General features: G+C 41.3%; 2 protein-coding genes across 2 annotated transcripts in view; one reads left to right on the forward strand and one right to left on the reverse strand.

Moving 5' to 3' along the window:
* Positions 1-658: 658 nt before the first annotated feature.
* LOC120039380 lies at positions 659-15,785 on the reverse strand. Its single transcript, XM_038984814.1, has 7 exons — positions 15,631-15,785; positions 15,205-15,540; positions 14,628-14,978; positions 14,426-14,501; positions 1,579-1,622; positions 1,163-1,483; positions 659-1,036 (listed from the first exon to the last, which is right to left on the reverse strand). Exons 1-7 carry the CDS (start codon positions 15,656-15,658, stop codon positions 942-944), a joined length of 1,251 nt encoding a protein of 416 aa, XP_038840742.1. The 5' UTR covers positions 15,659-15,785; the 3' UTR covers positions 659-941.
* A 92-nt stretch (positions 15,786-15,877) lies between these two features.
* Positions 15,878-27,094, forward strand: part of LOC120039379 (sentrin-specific protease 7-like) — an 80,265-nt gene continuing 69,048 nt past the window's right edge. Inside the window, exons 1-2 of the mRNA XM_038984809.1 lie at positions 15,878-16,107; positions 16,187-16,489. The gene's annotated coding sequence lies outside the window, so the exon portion shown is untranslated. The remainder of the gene's footprint in view (positions 16,108-16,186; positions 16,490-27,094) is intronic.

Raw genomic sequence — 27,094 nt, forward strand, 5'->3', positions numbered from 1 at the left:
TTCAACAAATAATTTTACCAGTATGTTATTAGGCTCATTTCTGGAGGTGGAAATTATATTTTAGATGGTGTCAGTATAATTTTATTTTCATTCATTTAGAAGTAGAATGTCCTTTTGAAAAGTCACCAGAGCTGAGCTTTTCAGTCATTCTAAATACATTTTAGAACAGAAGACACACTTACTTCATTCATTGTAAAATGAATGTAAAATAAATAAGCAAATTCATAATAATGGTCTTACAGAATGGACAGGCACCACCGGTGAGCAGTGAGTGATGAGACTGAACGGAGTGTGCAACCACATGATCAAACTATAGTTTGCAAAAAGGAATAGCAACAGACTTTATTCCAGAGTATTGAGGAAGTGAACGTTTACTTTAACTTAAAGAAAATGTCTTAGTAAAAGAAAAAGCTAATTGAAACAACAAAAAACACCACACGATTGTGTTCAATCTCAAGTTCTCACCAAAATGACTGTCAATTGGCTGTGTAATACTTTAATAGCCTTGTAATTGAAGCTGTATTGACAGGAGCGACACACTACACAATCCTATTTCAACCCTATTTCAATCTTATTTCAACCCTATTTCAACCCTATTTCAACCCTATTTCAACCCTATTTCAATCCCATTTCAACCCTATTTCAATCCTATTTCAACCCTATTTCAAACCTATTTCAATCTTATTTCAACACTATTTTAACCCTATTCCAATCCTATTTCAAATGTATTCCTCTTTTGATTTCACAGATTACCCAGGTTTAAAAAAGTGTTATGCATTTACTCATCACGTCTATAAAGAGTTCTAACAAGTGGTAGCCTATATTTGCAGTTTCATATTTCATACATATAGAGAGAAAAGATATTTCAGACGATTGAACACACAGAAGTTGCAAAACAAAGCCACATAAAATGGCACAATGACCAATTTCTATGCTGTGGGTCAAAGAAGGTAGAGCATTTGACTGAGGAGGAGAAACAGGAAGAGGCTGAGGTTCTGTCCTCTGAGGCTCACGCTGCTGCTCTGTGTAGGTTTCTCTGTAAAATAAAGAGGGACATTTTTATAGTGTTATCATACTGTATCATCAACTTCTTAAAAATGTTAATGGAAATTCCAATACTGTATAGATAAAAGAGGCTGTTACACTTGGTTGTAATGCAAACCTTGAACAGAAAGTTCCACTTGACAAAGAACGTCCTCTGTTGGTATGAAACATAAATAACTCCCACTATCAGAGTCATTGAGGTCAGTCAGTAGGAGAGAAAAGTTGCCTTTTGTCCACTCATCAGAGAACATACTGGTTCTGTTGATGAACAGAGAGTTTTGCTTGGCCAAATCTGCTTTTCCATCAATAATACTGTAGACATTCACATCATCTGCGGTTTCCCAAAAAATGTTTAAATTTTTAAGCGCCTTCTCAATGTATGTGCAAGGCAAGATAACATTATCTCCCTTGAAGCCTTCAACGTTGACCTGCGAAGAGACTTCAGAACAGAGACATAAAAACAGAGACATAAAAATGTGCCTCCAATTAATCCATCTGACACTACAATACTAAGTGACTATTTGAAATGAATACCTTGGGGTCCAATCAACAGGATCACACAAACCGGTAACCAGCACCTGTGGAGTAGTGATAGAGCATGTTATGGTTGGGAACGAGACTAGCAGGGTTATAAACACAGTGGCCTGGCTGAACATGAAAAGGAGGCTGAGCAACCAATCATAACCTAAGAAACTGTTAATTTACTGTGCATTAAAATGACTTTGTAAAGCAACAAAAACAATACAGACCTACTCTTTGTTTCTAAGATTTAAACTAGCTAAAAGATGCGGTCTGCATGGTGTTACTTGTAACTGTGGTAACTGAAGGTAATGCAGGTAACAGACGTACAGCAGTCTGCTTGCAGTACAGTTTAGCGATGCGGAGGTAGACTCATAACCTGCAGTCGCTGCGTTTATATCCTTGGGAAGGGTGGCTTTAAGGTCATTACATATTGTCTGGATGAAGTGCGGGTGGGTGACGGGAGGGTTTAGTAAAAAGAAAAAATACCTTTAAAAATGTCACAAATTATTAGCTACATTTCAGTTTTTTTTTCATTATTACATTTTTAAAAGTCTGAAATATGGAATTGTTTTAAGAAGGTCATACCATGGATCATTTAGCTATTTGATTTTGAATTGTAGGACCCCTTTAGGTATAAAAAATATAGTCCATCTGGCCTTTACTGCTATAGCCCATAGAAACGCATTGATAAATGTCAACAACAAAAAAGACAGTCAAAAAATAAATCATAAGGAATACGTTTTTGAAGTGTCTGTCCTATATCTAAGAGATATAAGAAAGCTCAGGAAATATATCTCGCTATATATTTTTACACATATTTAACCCCGTATTTCTGTTGGAACAAAACTACCTCCATACTTCCATTCATGTGTACCTTTAGACCAGTGGGTTACCTTTAAACCAGTGGGTTACCTTTAGACCAGTGGGTTACCTTTAAACCAGTGGGTTACCTTTAGACCAGTGGGTTACCTTTAAACCAGTGGCTTACCTTTAGACCAGTCCCATGACAAAACGAAGAACTCCATAGTGTTCATGAGAGTCTCCCCTTTCTATAGAGTGATCATATTAGTTTTCTAGGCCAAACCGTTCGGATGCTACAGAAGCTTTGGTGAGATGACCGATTCTCGGGATGTCTCATGGTCTGACAAACAGCGTATAGCTCTGCCACTTCCCACCACAGCTGCGGAAGGGCGACATAGGCGGAGTGGTCGATTGCGACGCAGCCCACGCAATGTTTTATTATATCTGTAGCTTAAATTGAGGGATTTTGATAGGGATGTTTTTGTTATGTTATTTTGAATATACTCGAGGGGGTTTTAAGGCTACCTGGCATTAGTGCGAAGTCCAAGGCTTAAATAACTATATGTGTGCCAAGCATGCCAAATAACATACATGCCTAATGCTTTTGCAAAGGGCAGAAACAGTTGTTGATCCAAGAAAACAAAAAGGGCCATGTTTAATTCAATAAGAGAAAAGCTGCGAAATGGACAGTTGAACATAAAAGTAGTAGAGATGGAAGAGACAGAACAGTAGTCTAATGTTTGGTAAAGATTTGCTGAAGTGGTAAAAGAGGATGATATCAGTGCTGCCGTGTTATGTGTGATGATTGTGAGGTGATATACAAACTCACCAGTCACAACACAGGGATTTCAAATAAGCCTATGGCACATCAAGGGAACTGTAGCCTACTGTTCAGATGGGTTAAATGGAAACTGATATCTGGACACTTACTGTAGGTCTATAACCTCACACATAGCTGTATTATTAACTCCTACTGCAGAATTAAGCATTTATTGCAGTAAAATTATAGGCCTACACACATAGGCTACATTTTGACTAGAGAACAGGAGTGGAGAATGACAGAAGAGAAGCTGCAAGTATCTAATTACAGACAAGTTGACTTACAAATAGCCTACCAAAATGTCGGAAATGATAAGCAGAAACATATATAAAATCAGGCAACAACAACCAAATCCTGCAACCCCTGTCAAAAAAATCATTCTGCGGTCTCTGACTGTAGCATACACGCATTTTCTATTTTAGCGGGTTTGGGTTGGGTGAGGACCTCATATTTTCACTTTATCACATATAGTCGGGCGGTTGCAGATGGGTTATTAAATTGCGTGGGTGCGGGTGAACAAACAACTGACCCGCGCACCACTAATACAGGCCTATCAACATTGAGATAACAGGGACCTCCCTTACAAAACACTTCTTACATACTACTGTAAGAATAGTTACATTTGTTCGGTAGACAGAAATTGGAGGGGCAACACAGCATGTTTTTTAAATGAAATTATGGATTTAATCATTAATAACAGACATTTTCGTTACTGTCCAATGATTAATTACAACACAGAAATATATTTCCCTTCCACGTTTTTCAAAGCCTTCATCTAGTAATTTTAGAATCACCGAAGTGACCGAAGGTAGACTTCACCCCTTGTGTGTTATCAGGGCTTGACAGTAACCATTTTTTACTTGTCTGAAGGCTCAAATCATATCAAATCAAATTGTATCGGTCACATACACGTGTTTAGCAAATGTTATTGCGGATGTAGCAAATGCGTGCGTTTCTAGGCCCCGACAGTGCAGTAATATGTAACAAGTAATATCTAACAATTTCACAACATATACCCAATACACACAAATCTAAGTAAAGGAATGGATTTAAGAATATGTAAATATATGGAGGAACAAGTCACTTGTCCCCCCCAAAAAGGTCTGTAACGCCATGGGCCAAAAAGGTGACTGAAAACTGTGTTGTATGATGCATGGAACCACTTCACAAAATAACATTCATTATTTCACTGGTATTGACAATGGAAGGCTTCTGGTCTCTGATCCCATGTATTATACAGTATATCCTGCCATTGTGGCCTTGAGCAAGACACTCAACCCCCCACAAAGTAAAATACTACACTGATGGGCTACTGTGTAACACATGTGGTCCATCAACCTCCATCTGGAGAGCTTCTGGGTGTGCAGGCTTTTGATCCAACCCTGTTCAAACACTACCTGCTCGAACACACCAGCTTATCAAGGTCCTGTTGAGCAGCTGATGTTTTACAATGTGGTGTGTTCGAGCAAGGCTGAAACAAAAGCCTGCACATCCAGTAGCTCTCCTGGAATCCCCAGGAGGATGATTGGCATCCCTGCAACATTACAATTACAAGCAAAAACATTGTCTTTATAAAATAATTCCCTCACTCAATGAACCAGGGATCAAATGGCTAAGGTGGGCGAGGTATTTAAAAAAAAATATATATATTTTTATTATTAACAATTATAACACAATATACAAACATCTTACAAAAAATCTACCAAATAACACAGAAACTTTACACACGGGGTATACATAAGTAAACAAAAATGTACAAGGTTTCACAGGCAATTAGGGTTCGTTTGCTTTACAGTTTTTCAGATTATGCACCACTTCAAAATAAAATTCGAGTTCAATAAAAAAAAGAACGTTGGGTTTTTTGCCCACTTGCATGTATGTACTGTAAATAATATTTACCATGCTGTCACGTCTGCTCCCGCTCTTCCCTACCTGCTTCGTCTCTCCAGCGTCAATACATGTGACACATGCAGATTCATTGTATATTCTTTAATCTGATATAAATCATGAAACAAAAGTAAAACACCTTTACCATCAAGACGAACCCTAGCACCAGTTGATCTAAAAGATAAATGTACATCCATCCAAAAGATCTTACTGCAAGTACATTCAAAAAACACATGACTTGTGGTTTCATTCTCAATTTGACAAAACACACACTTCATCGATATCAATTTGAAATTGTCAGTACCTAGTTTACTGGATATATTAAATTAATACTTTTTTTAAAGACACTTCACGGACTTCGTTATTGACACAATATGTTCTCCTTTAAGTTCCATACCGCATTCCAATTCTATAATTCCAGTATACTTTTGCAGGAGGAAAAGGAGGCTCGGTACTCATCTTCCTAATATAATTATTAGTGCACTTTTTATCCTTAACGCATAAACCATCTAATAGGAAGCTGAAACTGAATTCCACATTCCTCTGAAGATTGTAATTTCCCTGTATACGTCTTATAAGGCATGTAGCTATTGCATCAACAACGATGGCGTACTCCTTCGCCGTTTAATTTAAGGGGAATTATATTTAGCTCTGTTACATTTTAGGAGAAATGCAATGCCACCAACCTTTGTAAAAAGATTTGGAATGATATTTCAAATCCTATCCTTAAATTGGATGTAATTGTCAAGGTGCAGCGTCGTGAGCGTACATTTTCTCTTTTATTTGAAATGACGCCGACAAAACAATAAACAATACAAAAACAAACCGTGAAGCTTAGGGCACAATGCCTCAAACAAAGTTAACTTCCCACAAACACAGGGGGAAAAAGGAGATACCTAAGTATGGTTCTCAATCAGAGACAACGATAGACAGCTGCCTCTGATTGAGAACCACACCCCGGCCAAACACAAAGAAATACAAAACATAGAACATAGAATGCCCACCCCACATCACACCCTGACCTAACCAAATAGAGAAATAAAACAGATCTCTAAGGTCAGGGTGTGACAGTAATTCTTGATCCTTCTAGTCTTAAAGATAATAGGATGTACCAAACTCATTTAAACCACCCAGTCTACTTCTTTAATTGTTGCTTTGGGAACATCCAATGCCATTGCAGTATATACTAGTCTTGATAATCCTTAAATTTTTTGGACAGCAATACACGACCATTTAAAGACAACCAAGCATCAAACCTCTTAACATTATCAGTGGTGGGATTAAAATTCAATGCGCCCTTTGTTTGGTTTTTACATATCTTAATTCCCAGGTATGTATTAAAATTTTTATGGGAATAACAGCAATATCAACCAAATCATTACATATAGCCTTTAATGCAAATAAATCACAATTGTTTTTACATTTAAAGTCAAACCAGATACAGAGGAAAATACATTCAAACAATCCACAGCTTTGGATAACCTCTGTTCAAGGTGGACAAGGTAACCAGATGAGATGTTTATCTATTTGTAAGGTTAAAATATTCAGTGTTCAGGGGAGTTCTTGACAGCATAGGAGTTACTTGTCAATTAGGCTGTTCTAAGAATATTTTAAAAACTTTGTCAGAATTACATGTCCAATATTGAATAGAGAATCCTACCCAATTTTTAGCGCTTGAGAGATGTTTTTATAACCTGAGTATGCAGCATTGGTTTCATCAACATCAACCGTGCACCAGTATCAACTGCGTTCCGGCCATTTGCGAGAGCCAGTGGAAAGTTATTTTAGGACATGACAATGACATTAATACATGCATTGTTAACAAGCGAGAAAACCAGGCAAACTACATATAATGTTTTCAATTAACTAGTTAGTCGGTTGTATATCATTATTTTACCTGCTGCACAAATGTCTCACTCTCTCTCTTCTGGCTACGCCCTCCTGGCACACACCAGGACTTTTCCAGGATTTTGATTGAAGACCCAAAATGGGCTATAACTGGGCAAACAACTCACTAACTAGCAATGAATATCAACAAATGTGCACACGGCTAGGCTCGCTTTGATAAAGAAAAACGCATATCACGACTGCATGATTGAAAGCCCGCTTATGCCTGTCAATGCAGGCCTACACTCTTAAAATTAGGGGTTCAACAAGGGTTCTTCTCTAAGATCCTCAAAGTTAATCGAAGAAATTTAGTAGGTGGGGTTAATCGAGGAACCTCCTAAGTAGGTGGGGGTTCTTGCAGGAACCTAACTGCCCAACTGAAATGTTTGGATTTTTTATTTGAAAGGACAGCAGGCGCAGGCACTTAACTGAATGTAAGATCTCCTCACCTTTGTGTCTGTAGGTATACAGAAGAGGAGGCATACAAAGGTATGTCAAGTGGTATAGGTGGTTTTTGTGGTGAATGAGAAACTTTTTGATAATGGTTTAAAAGGAAACCTGTTCGATCACCATGCACTGCAAAATCATTCTGGCTACGGAGACAGAGAACATCAACACGCAAGGGCTAGGCAGGATACTCCAGGAACTTTTTGTTGTTGTTGAGTTTACAATAATTAAAGGCGCTGCATTGTCAATCTGATGTCTGCATTGGCCGTGCAGCCTTTACGGTAATACAGCCTATGCAGAAGTCAGGGCATTCATACTTCTTGCACTTCTGCTCAACTGCTCGGTGCTGTTCCGCGATCTGTTGTGAAGGGTAGGTTGGAAGATGGCGGCGAGTGCAGACGAGATTTCAGCTTGCTCCGAGTAACCTTAACTTTTATCCCTCTCAAACTTACTTAAATGTAACGGAACTTGGCTTATAGTAAACACACTAGAGAACGCTTAGTTGACCGCTAATTTGATCTGAAACTTTGAGAAATGGAAGAAAAAAATGTGCGAAAGAGCAAAGAGAGTAGGCAGTTGCTAGCTGAGCACTCATACATTGGAGAAAAACCGCCACCTGACTCCTCGGGAGAAGAAATGGAGGATTCAGGACATTCGGTTGATTCTGAAAATGTCAATAGTCCTGCACCCCAAAAGACACAAAGAATTGTCTTTGCGCGAACTACGGGTCAACATAATCGATGCTGTCTCTGCAAAGATAAACGAAAGAGCCGATGGTCTGGAGAAAATGATACGCGAAAACACATCAAAAATAGTTGACCTCGAGACCTCTCTGAATCATACATACAAGAGTATCGAGGAGCTTAAACTTGCAAACACTGCTACTTCTGAGAAATGCACTGCACAGGAGAAGACCATCGCAGACATGCAAGAGCGCTTATCGGAAGTAGAGCGATACCGGAGAAGGTGGGGGCTACGGCTTTACGGTGTCCCCGAGTGTGAGGGATGGTTTTGTTCTCTTTTAGCATAAATATATGCCTTTATAGAGGTGGGACATGTTAATCACAAAACGTGGCGTGACTGCAGAAAAGCTGTTGTTAATCTAGGGTGTCGACTGTGTAAACCACAAGGTTGAGACAAGATGGAAAAATGCTGAATAACAAGAAAACAGGAACTGAGGAATGTGTAGAAACCAACAAATCAGTTCAATCTTCACAAACAACATTCTGGACATTTGAATCCTGAGTGCTGTGTCTGGGCACCACCGATAGGCTAGCAAGTCTAAACCACGCTAAGCCTCTACTGTGACAGGTCAACTCTGAAGTTGGAAATACCACTGACACAGTATAAAAGAAGATGTCTGTACAATTTCAGTCAGTTCTCTGCTTTACCCTGCGTGGTGATACAGTGAACCCGTATATACGAAAATTGCATTTGCCATTCATTGTTTGCGGTAATTAAACATAATGTAATGAAACAGGCAGGGAGCAGGTAACCAACTTTAAAGAAAGTTAGCAGACCTTGCTTTTTATTTATCCTGATACCAGATTTGAACTGACGCAAATCTCTTTCACGAGGACCAGGATGAGAATGTGAAGCGCTTAGTAAGAGACATCTGTAACCGTCTGGCACCGGATTTCCCATATGGATATATGGCTGTGGATGTCGCTCATCGTATTGGGAAGAAACAAGACGCCATCGTCAGCCGCTCGATCATCATCCAGTTTGCTTTTCGCACAGCAAGAGATGCAGTTTGGAAGAAAGCAAAGGAAAGCGCATTTCTGAAAGAGAGAACATGTCGATTCGGTGAGGACTTGACTGCAGCAGCAAAGGCAAAATTGTGGCCTCTTGTACAACAGTCCCGAAATCAAGGGAAGGGTGGATACTACAGGGGAATCAGAGCCTTTTTCGCCAACGGAAAAGAAATAGGACCGGGGTGATTTGTTCTGTCGGTAGGTTTACAAGGTAGCTCCTTCCCCACTGCAAACTGAGCGTTCTAGTTTTGAATTGTGGTGTTATGGTTTACAAGTTAAGACTTCTGTTAATACAAGTATGAAGCGACTTTTTATAGAGAGGGTAGAGTTGAGATTGCATAGGATTTGTCTTTCTATTCTATAGATATGGAATTGAAGTTTGTCAATCAATGCCAATGCAACCTGTTGAAGAGAAAAGCTTTTTTTTGTTGTTGTAAGGACTGCAACGCAGATCTTGTATTTGTTCAAGAAACACATTCATGCAAAGAGGACTATAATTATTGGACAAATCAGTGGGGAAATGTCATTTTTTTGGCCCACAGGACTAATCATTCAGCTGGGGTTGCAATTTTAGCACACAATTTCAAAGGGACATTTTTGTTCACTCAAATGGACACTAAATGGACATTGGGGTAGTAGCGGTCAACAACCACATGGAGAGATTATTTGTGTTGTGTAATGTATATGGAACTTACTTCTAGAGGAAATTGAAGAAATTCTTAAGTCTTCTGAGAAAATATCCATCCAGTCAGATTATAGTTGGTGGAGATTTGAATAAGGTTTATTCTAATGAGACTGATAGATTGCCCCATAGGCCTAACATTGGTGTGAACAAGTTGGTGAAGTTCTGCCAAAGCCTGGACTTAATTGACATATAGTTAAAAACCCTGGAGAGAAACAATACACATGGAGTAATAGAGATCGTTCTCTACAATCAAGAATTGACTTGTGGGTGATAACCTCTAGTCTTGAGCCCAACACTGTAGAGGTAAAAATACTGCCTGCAGTCCTGACAGATCATAAAGTCATATGGTTGACTGTAAGAATGTGCAGTAATGATGGTAAGAAATACTCTGGTGGTTATTGGAAATTAAATAACTCATTGTTATTGCATGATTTAAATTTATAATTTCTGTTTACTGGAGTTTAGCTACATCTAATGCAGAATATGGGAAATATTGGGAACTGCTGAAATTTAAAATCCGCTCAGCCTGTATTACTTATGGAAAACGGCTTGCTTTAAGAAGATGTGAGGTAGCTGAACTCTCTAAGACAATTGCCGATATCATAGAGATTGAGCATCTTGATCTTAATGAGGAAGCTAAATTGAATGATTTACAGAATCAACTAGATACATTGTATGAGGAAAAGGCTAGAGGAGCCTTCATAAGATCCAGAAAACAATGGCTTGAAAAAGGCGAAAAGAACAGTAGCTACTTTTTTAATTTGGAAAAGAGTAGAGGGGAACTCAACACACTTCGGAAATGTAAGATTAATGGGGTTACCACTGAGGATAGAGAGTTGTTATCAGACTTTACCACTAAGTTTTATAAGAATCTTTACTCCTTAGATTACAATTTGAGTGACTCTAAGGATCTCTAACATCTCTGAAAAAGATACTGTAACCTACCTCGTTGTAAAGATCATTCACAACCTTCGCTACAACATTCGCTATATGTCTGTATTTGATTTGATATAATGTGGATTAGTTTTATTTATTTATTTTTCTAATTTCTTTGTGGAATCCCTCTGGCTGTTATGTTTGTTTTGCATGTTACTGTTATACATATTTTTTTTATTTTTTTTTAGATCTGTTGTGAAGGAAGTTGTCAAGGAAGTGAGTTTTTTTTTTATACAGGATGCGGAGGGCCCCCACTTACAGTGAACCAATCATGTCAATGCAGCGCTAAATGGAGCCCTCCGCATTGTTACAACGCTTCGGATGCACACAGCAATGCAGTACGGAGCTCAATTTTCACATCAAGCATAAATTGGCTCTTGTACTCTGATAAATTCTGCAGATATTGGGAGGACAGTGTGGTACACGTTGCATGCAGAGGGAACTGATTTAATTCTGATCTGAGTAGCCGAGTTGTTTGATAATGTGAGTTTTGCGTGATTTAATTCTATATTCTTCTTGTCCAAGCGGACAAGTGTTAATAATGTCGAGCCCTGGTTATCATGTTTGGCAGATATGAAAGAAAATACATTGTCTAGGATATCACCAGGACTATTTGTTCATTTGTTGGGTAGCCAGGATGCAGTGGGAACACCTGCAGTGCTTACTATTTTCAGTAGATGGTACTGTTCAACCAGTTAAAACGCACCCGGTCAAATTGTGTAGTAGTGTACCACTGTAAGTGATGATGACGCATAAGGACAAAAAGACACGTGCAAGTTTGCACAGATTATATGACCTGTATAATATTGATGCGGTTCTTGAAATGTTAAAGAGACGTTGCAGAGACTTTGACCACAGCCTCACCTCAAATCCCTGAATAAAGTTTGCTTGTTTGCAGCACTCCTAACAGGTTAGTTTTGAGGGATGTCTGAATAGAAGACAGTTACAATACAACTGGATTGACCCTTCATGTATAAATGGACACACTACATCGTCACATTTTAGTAAAGTACAACTCATGGCAAAGTAGGGGAACGTTAACAAACAATATAATTACTGACTAGCTGTCACGCCCTGGCCTGAGATATCTCTGTTTTCTTTATATTTTGGTTAGGTCAGGGTGTGACTAGGGTGGATTATGCTAGTTTTTGTATTGTCTAGGGTTTTGTATTGTCTAGGGTTTTTGTATGTTTATGGTGGCCTGATATGTTTCCCAATCAGAGGCAGCTGTTTATCGTTGTCTCTGATTGGGGATCATATTTAGGTAGCCATTTCCCCTTTGGTGTTTGTGGGTTCTTATTCTATGTTTAGTTGCCTGTCTGCACTATTCACATAGCTTCACGTTTCGTTAGTTTTGTTGTTTTGTTAGTTTGTTCAGTGTTCTTTCTTTAATAAAGAAGAATGTACGTATACCACGCTGCACTTTGGTCCGATTCATACGATGAGATTTTGGATGGAGCAGGACCCTGGACGTAGGCTGGGGAGTATCGCCTTCCGAAGGAGGAAATAGAGGCAGCGAAAGCGGAACGGCGATATTACGAGGAGTTATACCAACGAGGTAAGCCACAGAAACCCCAATAATTTTTTTGGGGGGGCACATGGAGCAGTCGGCAGAGCCGAGGAGCGAACCAGAGCCAGTCAGGGAGTCGGATGAGGAGTTCGACGCAATATTCCGGGGGGAGGTGCTAGCATTGAGAGCGCTGCAGAGCGGGCGTGCTGAGGTGCGTGTCATCAGCCCGGTGTCACCTGTACCGGTCCCACGCATCAGGTCTCCAGTGCGCATTCATAGCCCAGTGCGTCCTGTGCTAGCTTCCCGCACTTGCCGGGCTGGAGTGAGCATCCAGTCAGGAAGGGTGGTGCTTCCTCTCCGCACTCGTCTTGAGGTGCGTGTCATCAGCCCGGTGTCACCTGTACCGGTCCCACGCATCAGATCTCCAGTGCGCCTCCACAGTCCAGTACGTCCTGTGCCTCCTCTCCGCACTCGCCCTGAGGTGCGTGTCATCAGTCCGGTACCACCTGTACCGGTCCCACGCATCAGGCCTCCAGTGCGCTTCCACAGTCCAGTACGACCTGTGCCTCTTCCCCGCACTTACCCTGAGGTGCGTGTCCTCAGCCCGGTTCCACCAGTTCCGGCACCGCGCATCAGGCTTCCAGTGCGCTTCCACAGTCTAGAGCTTCCGGCGACAGTTCCCAGGCCAGAGCTTCCGGCGACAGTTCCCAGGTCAGAGCTTCCGGCGACAGTTCCCAGTCCAGAGCTTCCGGCGACAGTTCCCAGTCCGGAACCTCCAACGACGGGCCACAGTCCGGAGCCTCCAGCGACGGTCCCCAGTCCGGAACCTCCAACGACGGGCCACAGTCCGTCCAACGACGGGCCACAGTCCGGAGCCTCCGGGGATGATCCAAGGTCCGGTTCTACAAAGGCGGAGGGCTCAGCGTAAAGAGTGGGGGCGGAGTCCAGAACCAGAGCCGCCACCAAGGGTAGATGCCCACCCAGACCCTCCCCTATAGGTTCAGGTTTGCGGCCGGGAGTCCGCACCTTTGGGGGGGGGGGGGGGGGGGGGGGGGGGGGGGTACTGTCACGCCCTGACCTGAGATATCTGTTTTCTTTATATTTTGGTTAGGTCAGGGTGTGACTAGGGTGGATTACGCTAGTTTTTGTATTGTCTAGGGTTTTTGTATGTTTATGATGGCCTGATATGTTTCCCAATCAGAGGCAGCTGTTTATCGTTGTCTCTGATTGGGGATCATATTTAGGTAGCCATTTCCCCTTTGGTGTTTGTGGGTTCTTATTCTATGTTTAGTTGCCTGTCTGCACTATTTCCTATAGCTTCACGTTTCGTTCGTTTTGTTAGTTTGTTCAGTGTTCTTTCTTTAATAAAGAATGTACGCATACCACACTGCACCTTGGTCCGATTCATACGACGAACGTGACACTAGCAGTGAAAAGGGGTGATGCATATTCAGTAGACTCTTCTAGTCATCACTGTAACAATGTCACACAACTACCATAATTTTACAGTAATCATTTCTAAGCATGTTCTTAGCTTGCCCTTATGGATCATGCATTATACTGCAAAACTAATTATTGATACAAGTTCAGGATTTAATCGTCTTGGTGCTGTAAGAGGGAGTAAATGTAATAACAAAAAAATAGTCACTGCATTGTTTATTTTAAACTTGCATGCAATCAGAGTAATGATAAATCGGTATGCTTTTCAGCACGTTATACTGTTAAGGTTGCACTATGGGTGCTAAAATTCTAATAGTTAATTATTCAGTTTCTGTGACAAAACAAACAAGCATAGTGTTGATAATCATTGTACCATCTAAACCGCTGTGAAATATATTTTCCATAACCAAAAATATTGTATTTTCAGCTGTTAGAAGCTGGTGTACAAAACTGAAAGTAAAAGACGCAAAAACTAAATTTAAGAATGGGAAGCATAGAAATAGCACACACAGAACAGATGTAACGCTTCTTAGACTTGCTTTTAATGAGAATGACAGATCTATAACTCACATTTCTATGTGAATTTTGTTGGGTAGCCCTAAAAGTACATATTGCAGCTTTAAGCTAAATTATTGGCCCAAATTAGCTGAGACTGGTGCAACTGTTTAGGATCTTTACAAAAAGTAACTTACCTCTGGTCTATTCGGCGTCTTGGTGTTAGTTTTGAAGGAGAGTTCCTGTTCTGACATGGCAAGGTCAAGATTAGCACTGAAATATAAACCAACAAAATGGGAAAAGTCAATATCAAGTTGATAAACAAAAGCAACACGTAAATTCTCTGTAAACGACATTTTTTTACAAAATATTTCAAATCTCGTATTTCCATTCACTCACCCAGGATCATAACCATCAGAATAACATTCAGAACACTGTAAATGGACAGAAGACAGTTCTCCCATGATGACCTGCAGTTGGAGGTCTGGTTTGGATAGCTGGATGTCTGGTTTGGATAGCTGGATGTCTGGTTTGGATAGCTGGATGTCTGGTTTGGATAGCTGGATGTCTGGTTTAGATAGCTGGATGTCTGGTTTGGATAGCTGGATGTCTGGTTTGGATAGCTGGATGTCTGGTTTGGATAGCTGGATGTCTGGTTTGGATAGCTGGATGTCTGGTTTGGATAGCTGGATGTCTGGTTTGGATAGCTGGATGTCTGGTTTGTCTGATTGGGATAGTCAGCATAAACATCTGTGCAATAATGCACATGGAAAAATCACTATATTAAATGTGTATGTAGTGATATCCACACAATGCCACTTTACAATTAAAGTACATTAAGTTGGTGTACAGTGCATCACACATGCAATGTTGGGGCTGCATACGCTTGAGTGTACATACTCAAAATTGGATGTATTTCAATAAAGATTTATGTTATATTGAAAGGAATTCATCATTGAATAAAATGTGCACTTACCAGCGGTCATGAGTCTGGTGCCATTACTGAATATCAATCTACCCTCTTCTTTCTTTGCACAGTAGAACACGCCACAATCATCTACTGTTACATTCTGTATGAACAAACTATTTCCTGTTTCTAATGAATATTTCTGTCTATAATTATTATTGTAATAAAAAGCAGCAGGACTACTACTAGTGAACGAGCGGAGTATGGCCAGTGGAGGCTGTGGTTGGTGCTGTATGTACCAGTATGCACTTTCTATGTTAATAGAACAGTTTATGATTGTATTCTGTCCAAGTTCCACCAGTGTCTCAGTCAAGCCATCAGCTCCTAGACAGCATATAATGAGACCTAGAAACAGATCAGGTCATTCATTACATTACACATTTGATTTGTTTCTTAAGTTATTAAGTACATGTAGTAACAAAATAATTGTCTTACACAACAGATGTCCCACAACTCTCAGCATCGTCTCAAATGTGTGTTGTTGATTAGGTTGGTTTCCTGCTTGTGTAGCTGTGGTCTGTTAGAGCACTCCTTGCTGCTGTACAGACAAACCACTTTCTTGTTTGTTTGTTTTTTATGGGTGCTAAAGGTCTAAGTCAGATCAATCATCAGGGTCAGCCCTATGGTTTTTGGGAACCTAAGTGAGATTTGGTTGCGGGCCAGTTTGTTTCTTGGACACAGATTAAGCGTAATCCTGGACGAAACACTTTCAATGGAGATTCTCCATTGAGCATACTTTTGTGTCCAGGACAAGGCTCAATCTGTGACTGGGAAAGTTCAGATAAAGGCATTGGTTTTCATCATATCACATTCAATCATCAACTCCTTTCAGTGCTCATGAAGGAAAGGAGATGAGGAAATGAGCTGAGCTGAGGAAAGGAGAGAAGCAAAGGATACTTGGAAAGGAGTGAGGTGAGGAGGATAGTGGATATCCAAGCCTATTGGCACACAGCCCTTGTATTTATTGTAATAGATATTTTCTGAGTTTCAGAATAAGAGCGAGCGAGGGAGCAGACACGGAGAGCATTGGCTCCTGAGTTCTTCTGCAAAAAGATGGATTTACAGTTGGATAAACGTAGATAAACTTTTTTCACGGGGACTTGTGCAGGATACCAACCTCAACATCAAAAACTTCATTCCAAGTCACAATTCCATACCCAGAACCTTGATTTTGGACAAAATTACCTGAATGAACTATTGCTACCAAGGATTATCAATAAGGGAACTTCTAACAGACCAAGACCTGCAGAGGAAACAAGGCGGAACATGGAAATACCATCCAGCACAAAACTGAGTGAGTAGTGTTCAGTCTGGACCTATTTGTGAAACCAAAAATGTAAGGACAATAATCTCTAGGTAGGTATAAAGCTTAATAAAATGGGGCTACTGAGCTGCCAAGCTGCTAGGAAAGAAGCTGCCTGATATTAGCACTGAAGTGTGAAGTGTGAAAACTCTTGAGCCTAAAAATGGCAGGAGAATTTCACCCCACCCACCCAAATGCAGAGGCCTGGGATAGCCAGGCTATCCAGATGGCCAAAGTTATTTACTTTAAGTAGCAGTTCTCTCTCTGTCGGTCTTACCCCAGGAAGTTCTGGAAAACAGTTAAAGACCTGGAGGATAAACCCTCCTCCTCACAGCTGCCCATGTCCTTTAATGTTGATGATGTGGTTGTTACTGACAAGGAGCACATGGCTGAGCTCTTTTCACCTCTTCATTAAGTCAGTATTCCTATTTGACTCTGCCATGCCTCCTTCCCTGCAAAGCGTTCACTTAGTCCGAGGTGCTAAAGGAGCTCCTTAATTAAACTTGACCCCAAAAAAACAGCTGGGTCAGATAGTTTAGACCCTTTCTTCTTTAAGGTTGCTGCCCCTATCATCGCCAAGCCTATCTCTGACCTTTTTAACCTGTGTCTACTCTCTGGGGAGGTTCCCATTGCTCTGACCTTTTTAACCTGTGTCTCCTCTCTGGGGAGGTTCCCATTGCTTGGAAGGCAGCCACGGTGCGTCCTTTATTTAAAGGGGAGATCAAGCTGATCCTAACTGTTATAGGCCAATATTTTTTTTCTATTTTGCCCTGTTTATCAAAAGTGTTGAAAACTTGTCAATAATCAACTGACTGGCTTTCTTGATGTCTATAGTATTCTCTCGGGTATGCAATCTGGTATCCGCTCAGGTTATGGATGTGTCACTGCAACCTTAAAGGTCCTAAATTATGTCACCATTGCACTTGATTCTAAGAAATGTTGTGCTGCTATTTTTATTGACTTGGCCAAAGCTTTTGATACGGTAGACCATTCCACTCTTGTGGGCCGGCTAAGGAGTATTGGTGTCTCTGAGGGGTCTTTGGCCTGGTTTGCTAACTACTTCTCTCAAAGACTGCAGTGTATGAAGTCAGAACATTTGCTGTCTCAGCCACTGCCTGTCACCAAGAGAGTACCTCAAGGCTCGATCCAAACTAACCCTGATTCAGGTGACCATCCTACCCATGCTAGATTACAGAGACATCATTTATAGATCGGCAGGTAAGGGTGCTCTCGAGCGGCTAGACGTTCTTTATCATTCGGCCATCAGATTTGCCACCAATGCTCCTTATCAAATCAAGTTTATTTTATATAGCCCTTCGTACATCAGCTAATATCTCGAAGTGCTGTACAGAAACCCAGCCTAAAACCCCAAACAGCAAGCAATGCAGGTGTAGAAGCACAGTGGCTAGGAAAAACTCCCTAGAAAGGCCAAAACCTAGGAAGAAACCTAGAGAGGAACCAGGCTATGAGGGGTGGCCAGTCCTCTTCTGGCTGTGCCGGGTGGAGATTATAACAGAACATGGCCAAGATGTTCAAAATGTTCATAAGTGACAAGCATGGTCAAATAATAATCAGGAATAAATGTCAGTTGGCTTTTCATAGCCGATGATTAAGAGTTGAAAACAGCAGGTCTGGGACAGGTAGGGGTTCCATAACCGCAGGCAGAACAGTTGAAACTGGAATAGCAGCAAGGCCAGGTGGACTGGGGACAGCAAGGAGTCATCATGCCCGGTAGTCATGACGTATGGTCCTAGGGCTCAGGTCTTCCGAGAGAGAGAAAGAAAGAGAGAAGGAGAGAATTAGAGAGAGCCAAGATTTTCAAAATGTTCATAAATGACAAGCATGGTCAAATAATAATCAGGAATAAATGTCAGTTGGCTTTTCATAGCCGATCATTAAGAGTTGAAAGCAGCAGGTCTGGGACAGGTAGGAGTTCCATAACCGCAGGCAGAACAGTTGAAACTGGAACAGCAGCAAGGCCAGGTGGACTGGGGACAGCAAGGAGTCATCATGCCCGGTAGTCCTGACGTATGGTCCTAGGGCTCAGGTTCTCCGAGAGAGAGAAAGAAAGAGAGAAGGAGAGAATTAGAGAGAGCATACTTAAATTCACACAGGACACTGGATAAGACAGGAGAAGTACTCCAGATATAACCAACTGACCCTAGCCCCCCGACACATAAACTACTGCAGCATAAATACTGGAGGCTGAGACAGGAGGGGTCAGGAGACACTGTGGCCCCATCCGATGATACCCCCGGACAGGGCCAAACAGGAAGGATATAACCCCACCCACTTTGCCAAAGCACAGCCCCCTAGAGGGATATCTTCAACCACCAACATACAATCCTGAGACAAGGCCGAGTATAGCCCACAAAGATCTCCACCACAGCACAAACCAAGGGGGGGCGCCAACCCAGACAGGAAGATCACGTCAGTAACTCAACCCACTCAAGTGACGCACCCCTCCTAGGGACGGCATGAAAGAGCACCAGTAAGCCAGTGACTCAGCCCCTGTAATAGGGTTAGAGGCAGAGAATCCCAGTGGAGAGAGGGGAACCGACCAGGCAGAGACAGCAAGGGCGGTTCGTTGCTCCAGAGCCTTTCCGTTCACCTTCACACTCCTGGGCCAGACTACACTCAATCATATGACCTACTGAAGAGATACATCTTCAGTAAAGACTTAAAGGTTGAGACCGAGTCTGCGTCTCTCACATGGGTAGGCAGACCGTTCCATAAAAATGGAGATCTATAGGAGAAAGCCCTGCCTCCAGCTGTTTGCTTAGAAATTCTAGGGACAATTAGGAGGCCTGCGTCTTGTGACCGTAGCGTACGTGTAGGTATGTACGGCAGGACCAACTCGGAAAGATAGGTAGGAGCAAGCCCATGTAACGCTTTATAGGTTAACAGTAACACCTTGAAATCAGCCCTTGCCTTAACAGGAAGCCAGTGTAGGGAAGCTAGCACTGGAGTAATATGATCAAATTTCTTGGTTCTAGTCAGGATTCTAGCAGCCGTATTTAGCACTAACTGAAGTTTATTTAGTGCTTTATCCGGGTAGCCGGAAAGTAGAGCATTGCAGTAGTCTAACCTAGAAGTAACAAATGCATGGATTAATTTTTCTGCCACATTTTTGGACAGAAAATTTCAGATTTTTGCAATGTTACGTAGATGGAAAAAAGCTGTCCTTGAAACAGTTGATATGTTCGTCAAAAGAGAGATCAGGGTCAAGAGTAACGCCGAGGTCCTTCACAGTTTTATTTGAGACGACTTTACAACCATCAAGATTAATTGTCAGATTTAACAGAAGATCTCTTTGTTTCTTGGGACCTAGAACAAGCATCTCTGTTTTGTCCGAGTTTAAAAGTAGAAAGTTCTCAGCCATCCACTTCCTTATGTCTGAAACACAGGCTTCTAGCGAGGGCAATTTTGGGGCTTCACCATGTTTCATTGAAATGTACAGCTGTGTGTCATCCGCATAGCAGTGAAAGTTAACATTATGTTTTCGAATAACATCCCCAAGAGGTAAAATATATAGTGAAAACAATAGTGGTCCTAAAACGGAACCTTGAGGAACACCGAAATGTACAGTTGATTTGTCAGAGGACAAACCATTCACAGAGACAAACTGATATCTTTCCGACAGATAAGATCTAAACCAGGCCAGAACTTGTCCATGTAGACCAATTTGGGTTTCCAGTCTCTCCAAAAGAATGTGGTGATCGATGGTGTCAAAGGCAGCACTAAGGTCTAGTAGCACGAGGACAGATGCAGAGCCTCGGTCTGACGCCATTAAAAGGTCATTTACCACCTTCACAAGTGCAGTCTCAGTGCTATGATGGGGTCTAAAACCAGACTGAAACATTTCGTATACATTGTTTGTCTTCAGGAAGGCAGTGAGTTGCTGCGCAACAGCTTTTTCTAAAATTTTTGAGAGGAATGGAAGATTCGATATAGGCCGATAGTTTTTTATATTTTCCGGGTCAAGGTTTGGCTTTTTCAAGAGAGGCTTTATTACTGCCACTTTTAGTGAGTTTGGTACACATCCGGTGGATAGAGAGCCGTTTATTATGTTCAACATAGGAGGGCCAAGCACATGAAGCAGCTCTTTCAGTAGTTTAGTTGGAATAGGATCCAGTATGCAGCTTGAAGGTTTAGAGGCCATGATTATTTTCATCATTGTGTCAAGAGATATAGTACTAAAACACTTAAGTGTCTCTCCCGATCCCAGGCCCTGGCAGAGCTGTGCAGATCCAGGACAGCTAAGCCCTGGAGGAATACGCAGATTTAAAGAGGAGTCTGTAATTTGCTTTCTAATGATCATGATCTTTTCCTCAAAGAAGTTCATGAATTTATTACTGCTGAAGTGAAAGCCATCCTCTCTTGGGGAATGCTGCTTTTTAGTTAGCTTTGCAACAGTATCAAAAATAAATTTTGGATTGTTCTTATTTTCCTCAAGTTGGAAAAGTAGGATGATCGAGCAGCAGTGAGGGCTCTTCGATACTGCACGGTACTGTCTTTTCAAGCTAGTCGGAAGACTTCCAGTTTGGTGTGTCGCCATTTCCGTTCCAATTTTCTGGAAGCTTGCTTCAGAGCTCGGGTATTTTCTGTATACCAGGGAGCTAGTTTCTTATGACAAATGTTTTTCGTTTTTAGGGGTGCAACTGCATCTAGGGTATTGCGCAAGGTTAAATTGAGTTCCTCAGTTAGGTGGTTAACTGATTTTTGTCCTCTGACGTCCTTGGGTAGGCAGAATGAGTCTGGAAGGGCATCAAGGAATTTTTGTGTTGTCTGAGAATTTATAGCACGACTTTTGATGCTCCTTGGTTGGGGTCTGAGCAGATTATTTGTTGCGATTGCAAACGTAATAAAATGGTGGTCCGATAGTCCAGGATTATGAGGAAAAACATTAAGATCTACAACATTTATTCCATGGTACAAAACTAGGTCCAGAGTATGACTGTGGCAGTGAGTAGGTCCAGAGACATGTTGGACAAAACCCACTGAGTCGATGATGGCTCCGAAAGCCTTTTGGAGTGGGTCTGTGGACTTCTCCATATGAATATTAAAATCACCAAAAATTAGAATATGATCTGCTATGACTACAAGGTCCGATAGGAATTCAGGGAACTCAGAGAGGAACGCTGTATATGGCCCAGGAGGCCTGTAAACAGTAGCTATAAAAAGTGATTGAGTAGGCTGCATAGATTTCATGACTAGAAGCTCAAAAGACGAAAACGTCATTTTTTTTTTTGTAAATTGAAATTTGCGATCGTAAATGTTAGCAACACTTTGCGGGATGCACGGGGGATATGGTCACTAGTGTAACCAGGAGGTGAGGCCTCATTTAACACAGTAAATTCATCAGGCTTAAGCCATGTTTCAGTCAGGCCAATCACATCAAGATTATGATCAGTGATTAGTTCATTGACTATAACTGCCTTTGAAGTGAGGGATCTAACATTAAGTAGCCCTATTTTGAGATGTGAGGTATCACGATCTCTTTCAATAATGGCAGGAATGGAGAAGGTCTTTATCCTAATGAGATTGCTAAGGCGAACACCGCCATGTTTAGTTTTGCCCAACCTAGGTCGAGGCACAGACACAGTCTCAATTGGATTGGCTGAGCTGACTACACTGACTATGCTAGCGGCAGACTCCACTAAGCTGGCAGGTTGGCTAACAGCCTGCTGCCTGGCCTGCACCCTATTTCATTGTGGAGCTAGAGCTTATAGGACACATCACTGCACTCTATACTACTCTGTAAATTGGTCATCTCTGTATACCCGTCGCAAGACCCACTGGTTGATGCTTATTTATAAAACCCTCTTAGGCCTCACTCCACCCTATCTATGATACCTATTGCAGCCCTCATCCAACACATACAACACCCGTTCTGCCAGTTACATTCTGTTCAAGGTCCCCAAATCACACACATCCCTGGGTCGCTTCTCTTTTCAATTCGCTGCAGCTAGCGACTGGAACGTGCTGCAAAAAACACTCAAACTGGTTTGTTTTATCGCCATCTCTTCATTCAAAGACTCAATCATGGACACTCTTACTGACAGTTGTGGCTGCTTCGCGTGATGTATTGTTGTCTCTACCTTCGGGTCCTTTGTGATGTTGTCTGTGCCCAATAATGTTTGTACCATGTTTTGTGCTGTTGTCATGTTGTGTTGCTACCATGCTGTGTTTTCATGTGTTGCTGCCATGCTATGTTGTTGTCTTAGGTCTCTCTTTATGTAGTGTTGTGTTTTCTCTCTTGTTGTGATGTGTGTTTTGTCCTATATTTTTATTTTATTTTTAATCCCCGTCCCCGCAGTACACCTTTTGATGGGCAGTCATTGTAAAAAATAATTTGTTCTTAACTGACTTGCCTAGTTAAATAAAATGTAACAAAACATTAATTTTTTTTTAAAACTGGGGGGTTAAACTTTGCAACACCAAACTTTGACTTAACATGATCTTCTCCAACCTCATGCCACCAGTCAAGGCCCTTTAGTGTTTACCTCAGAGTTAAACTGTAAGCTTTGGTCAAATACTATCTGTTTACTCTCCTGTCTCTCTGTAATTCAGGTGGACATTGTCTGTCCCTGTCCAGAATTGCACCATATTCCCTAGATGGTGCACTACTTCTGACCAGAGCCAATAGGGGCATACTACAACAAAAGTGCACTAAACATTGAATAGAGAGCCATTTCAGACACACCCCACTTTCTACTCTGTGTTTCTGTTATTCTTCAAAAATAAACCCTGTGTTCTTTACCCCACCATCTTCTTTATTCCGTATTTTCTTTATATCTGAAATGGGTATGAAACATGGTATATGTAATAACACCTGAAGACCTAGTCATGCTTGCTTACGGCTCAGTGAAAACATGTCCCGGGTTTTGGACGACGCACACTTGGGTAGCTATTACACTCTGTTTGCTTGATTGTCACCGGTCTCTTCTCCACGCATGTTTTGCTCCAATAGTCCAACCATATTAGAGCAGAGCTGTTAATTGCATTCACCTGGTGTCCCAGGTCTGAATTAGTAGTGGTTCTTCCCTCCAAGAACGACATTGAACATCCCTGATTTAGATAGATGTTGTAACGGCAGTCTACTTCGTCCTCCTCCTCAGACGAGGAGAGGCGAGAAGGATCAGAGGACCAATGTGCAGCGTGGTAATTAGACATAATGAATTTAATAGGACAAAACAAAAACACTATACAAACTGACAAAACACACTAACCGTCACAGTCCTTGCTGGTGCAGACAAAACACAAAGACAGGAAACAACCACCCACAATCCCCAACACAAAACAAGCCACCTATATATGATTCTCAATCAGGGACAACGATTGACAGCTGTCTCTGATTGAGAACCATATCAGGCTGAACATAGAAACAGACGAACTAGACACACAACATAGAATTCCCACCCAGCTCACGTCCTGACCAACACTAAACAAGCAAAACACATAAGAACTCTGGTCAGGACGTTACAGATGTAGGATCTTCATTTGAGTCAGTATGCTACAACAGGAAAATAATCTTGAAGCAACAGGAAATGTGAATTATTATGTGGATTATAGCTAATGGACATTTTTGTAGGGGTTGATAAATTTTTCGTCAGGGCAAATCAAGTCTGACATTTTAAAGTGGAAATTACAAACTTTTGCAACAAAAGCATGATCAAATTAAGATCCTACATATGTACTGTCTGCTGCTACTACAGCATTATAAATCAGCTGGCATGGATGTTTGATAGCAGGCTATCAATGTGCATAATACTTAACAATCGGAGAGAGGGTAGGAAAAAATAATTTGTCCCTCTGCATATTGAAAACACACACACACTGCTCCTGATCTGCTGCTGCCTTGGTTTATATTAACGTGCAGGGAGATGATTAACCTAGCTATTGCCAACCTCTATTTAAGCATTTTAAAACATATTTTTTTCCAATTACGAGTGCGCTATCATGCGATCTGTCTATCTGTCAATTACAGAAACGATTACAAATACAGTAGGCTATGGCCAGATCAGCATTTCAGACACATCCCCTGGGTTAGTCACTGTTTTTACAGTGCTGTTGCTCAGTTTAGCAACCTACTGGTTTTTAGGTCCCTGGTCAAAAGTAGTGCACTATTTAGTGAATAGGGTGGCATTTTGGATGCATTGTCTGCATCTCTGTGTTTCAGACATGAACGCCTGCCTGCGTCCAAAATGCTGTGCATAGGTGGCCCTCGTCAAAACTAGTGTACTATGTAGGGAATAGGGTGCCTCTGTTTACTCTGTGTGCCACTGCACCTTAGGTGGACATTGACATCAAACTGAGGTCCTGCCAAGGATCATGCAACAGGACCTTAGCTTTCCTTATCGACCACGACAGCTACCGGTCGCAACAGGACCTGATGACCAAATTCAGTAACACTACCAAGCATCAGAAGAAGAACTCCCCTGTTGAAGACATCCTGAAGATCAAACTACAACCAGTGGATGTCGATCCTCCACCGTTGTTCAGCTACAAAACCATCCCCATCATCCACAAGGAACTCCTGACTCAGTTTGAGTACCTAGAACAGAACCAGGTGGTTCTAGAAGACGTTCTAGAAGAAACGGAATGTCTGGGTTCCGTAGGGGTGACAGCCTTTCAAGAATGTTAATAAACCAAGAGAGAACTCTCTTGCTGGATAACCAAAATATTATTTTGAATAGTATATTGTGTCATATTGTACCCTTATCACTTATATTAAAGGAATATTGTTTAACTACAATTACCTGTATATGTATGATATAAACTCAGCAAAAAAAGAAATGTCCTCTCACTGTCAACTGCGTTTATTTTCAGCAAACTTAACATGTGTAAGTATTTGTATGAACATAACAAGATTCAACAACTGAGACATGAACTGAACAAGTTCCACAGACATGTGACTAACAGAAATTGAATAATGTGTCCCTGAACAAAGGGGGGTCAAACTCAAAAGTAACAGTCAGTATCTGGTGTGGCCACCAGAGAAGTACTGCAGTGCATCTCCTCCTCGTGGACTGCACCAGATTAGCCAGTTCTTGCTGTGAGATGCTACCCCACTCTTCCACCAAGGCACCTGCAAGTTCCCGGACATTTCTGGGGGGAATGGCCCTAGCCCTCACCCTCCAAAGCATTATTTTTAAGCACTTTGAACTGCATTTTTGTAAGAAATGTGCTATGTAAATAACAATTTGTTACATAGTAATGTAAGCCTATTAATGTATTTGTTGTGGAGTAACAGAGTCAGTCTCTGAACTGGTACAAGGGCCCTAGCTGGGCCCATATTCATAAAGCATCTCAGTAGGGGTGCTGATCTAGGATCAGTTGTAAGCTTTAGATCATAATGGACAAGATCGCATGGACAGGGGGGACCTGATCCTAGGTCAGCACTCCTACTCTAAGACTGGGTAACACTTCAGTTACCCAGTGTTATGGCAGGGTAAGGTGTGACACTGCCTGGGAGGATGATGTCACATGGGGTATTTAGAAGCCCAGTAGAGTCCCTGTAGATGGAGCCATTTCCCTGATATGTAGACCCTAGTCAAATCAAATCAAATCAAATTTTATTTGTCACATGCGTCAAATACAACAACCTTACAGTGAACATAGTTATGGCAGTGAGGTAGTTCCTCTATGCCAAAAGAGTCCATCGTTGAAACCACACCTTAGTCACTGTGTTGCATAGGGTCAGTTTTCAAGACTATGTAGACACCATAACACCAGGCAGTGTCACACCTTACCCTGCCATAACACTGGGTAACTGAAGTGTCATCAACAACAGACCATTTGAGGAGTTTTGTTAATATCAACTCAAATCAAATTTTATTGGTCAAATACACATGGTTAGCAGATGTTAATGCGAGTGTAGTGAAATGCTTGTGCTTCTAGTTCCGACAGTGCAGTAATATTTAACAAGTAATCTAACAAATTCACAACAACTACCTTATACACACAAATGTAAAGGGATGAATAAGAATATGTACATGTAAATATATTGATGAGCGATGGCCGTGCGGCATAGGCAAGATGCAGTAGATGGTATAGAATACAGTATATACAGTTGAAGTCGGAGGTTTACATACACTTAGGTTGGAGTCATTAAAACACATTTTTCAACCACTCCATAAATTTCTTGTTAACAAACTATCGTTTTGGCAAGTCGGTTAGGACATCTACTTTGTGCATGACACAAGTAATTTTTCCAACAATTGTTTACAGACAGATTATTTCACTTATAATTCACTGTATCACAATTCCAGTGGGTCAGAAGTTTACATACACTAAGTTGACTGTGACTTTAAACAGCTTGGAAAATTCCAGAAAATGATGTCATGGCTTTAGAAGCTTCTGATAGGCTAATTGACATAATTTGAGTCAATTGGAGGTGTACCTGTGGATATATTTCAAGGCCTACCTTCAAAATCAGTGCCTCTTTGCTTGACACCATGGGAAAATCAAAAGAAATCAGCTAAGACCTCAGAAAAAAATGTAGACCTCCACAAGTTTGGTTCATCCTTGGGAGCAATTTCCAAACGCCTGAAGGTACCACGTTCATCTGTACAAACAATAGTATGCTAGTAT

Source organism: Salvelinus namaycush, unplaced genomic scaffold, assembly GCF_016432855.1.
Source record: "Salvelinus namaycush isolate Seneca unplaced genomic scaffold, SaNama_1.0 Scaffold269, whole genome shotgun sequence".
Taxonomy (NCBI): domain Eukaryota; kingdom Metazoa; phylum Chordata; class Actinopteri; order Salmoniformes; family Salmonidae; genus Salvelinus; species Salvelinus namaycush.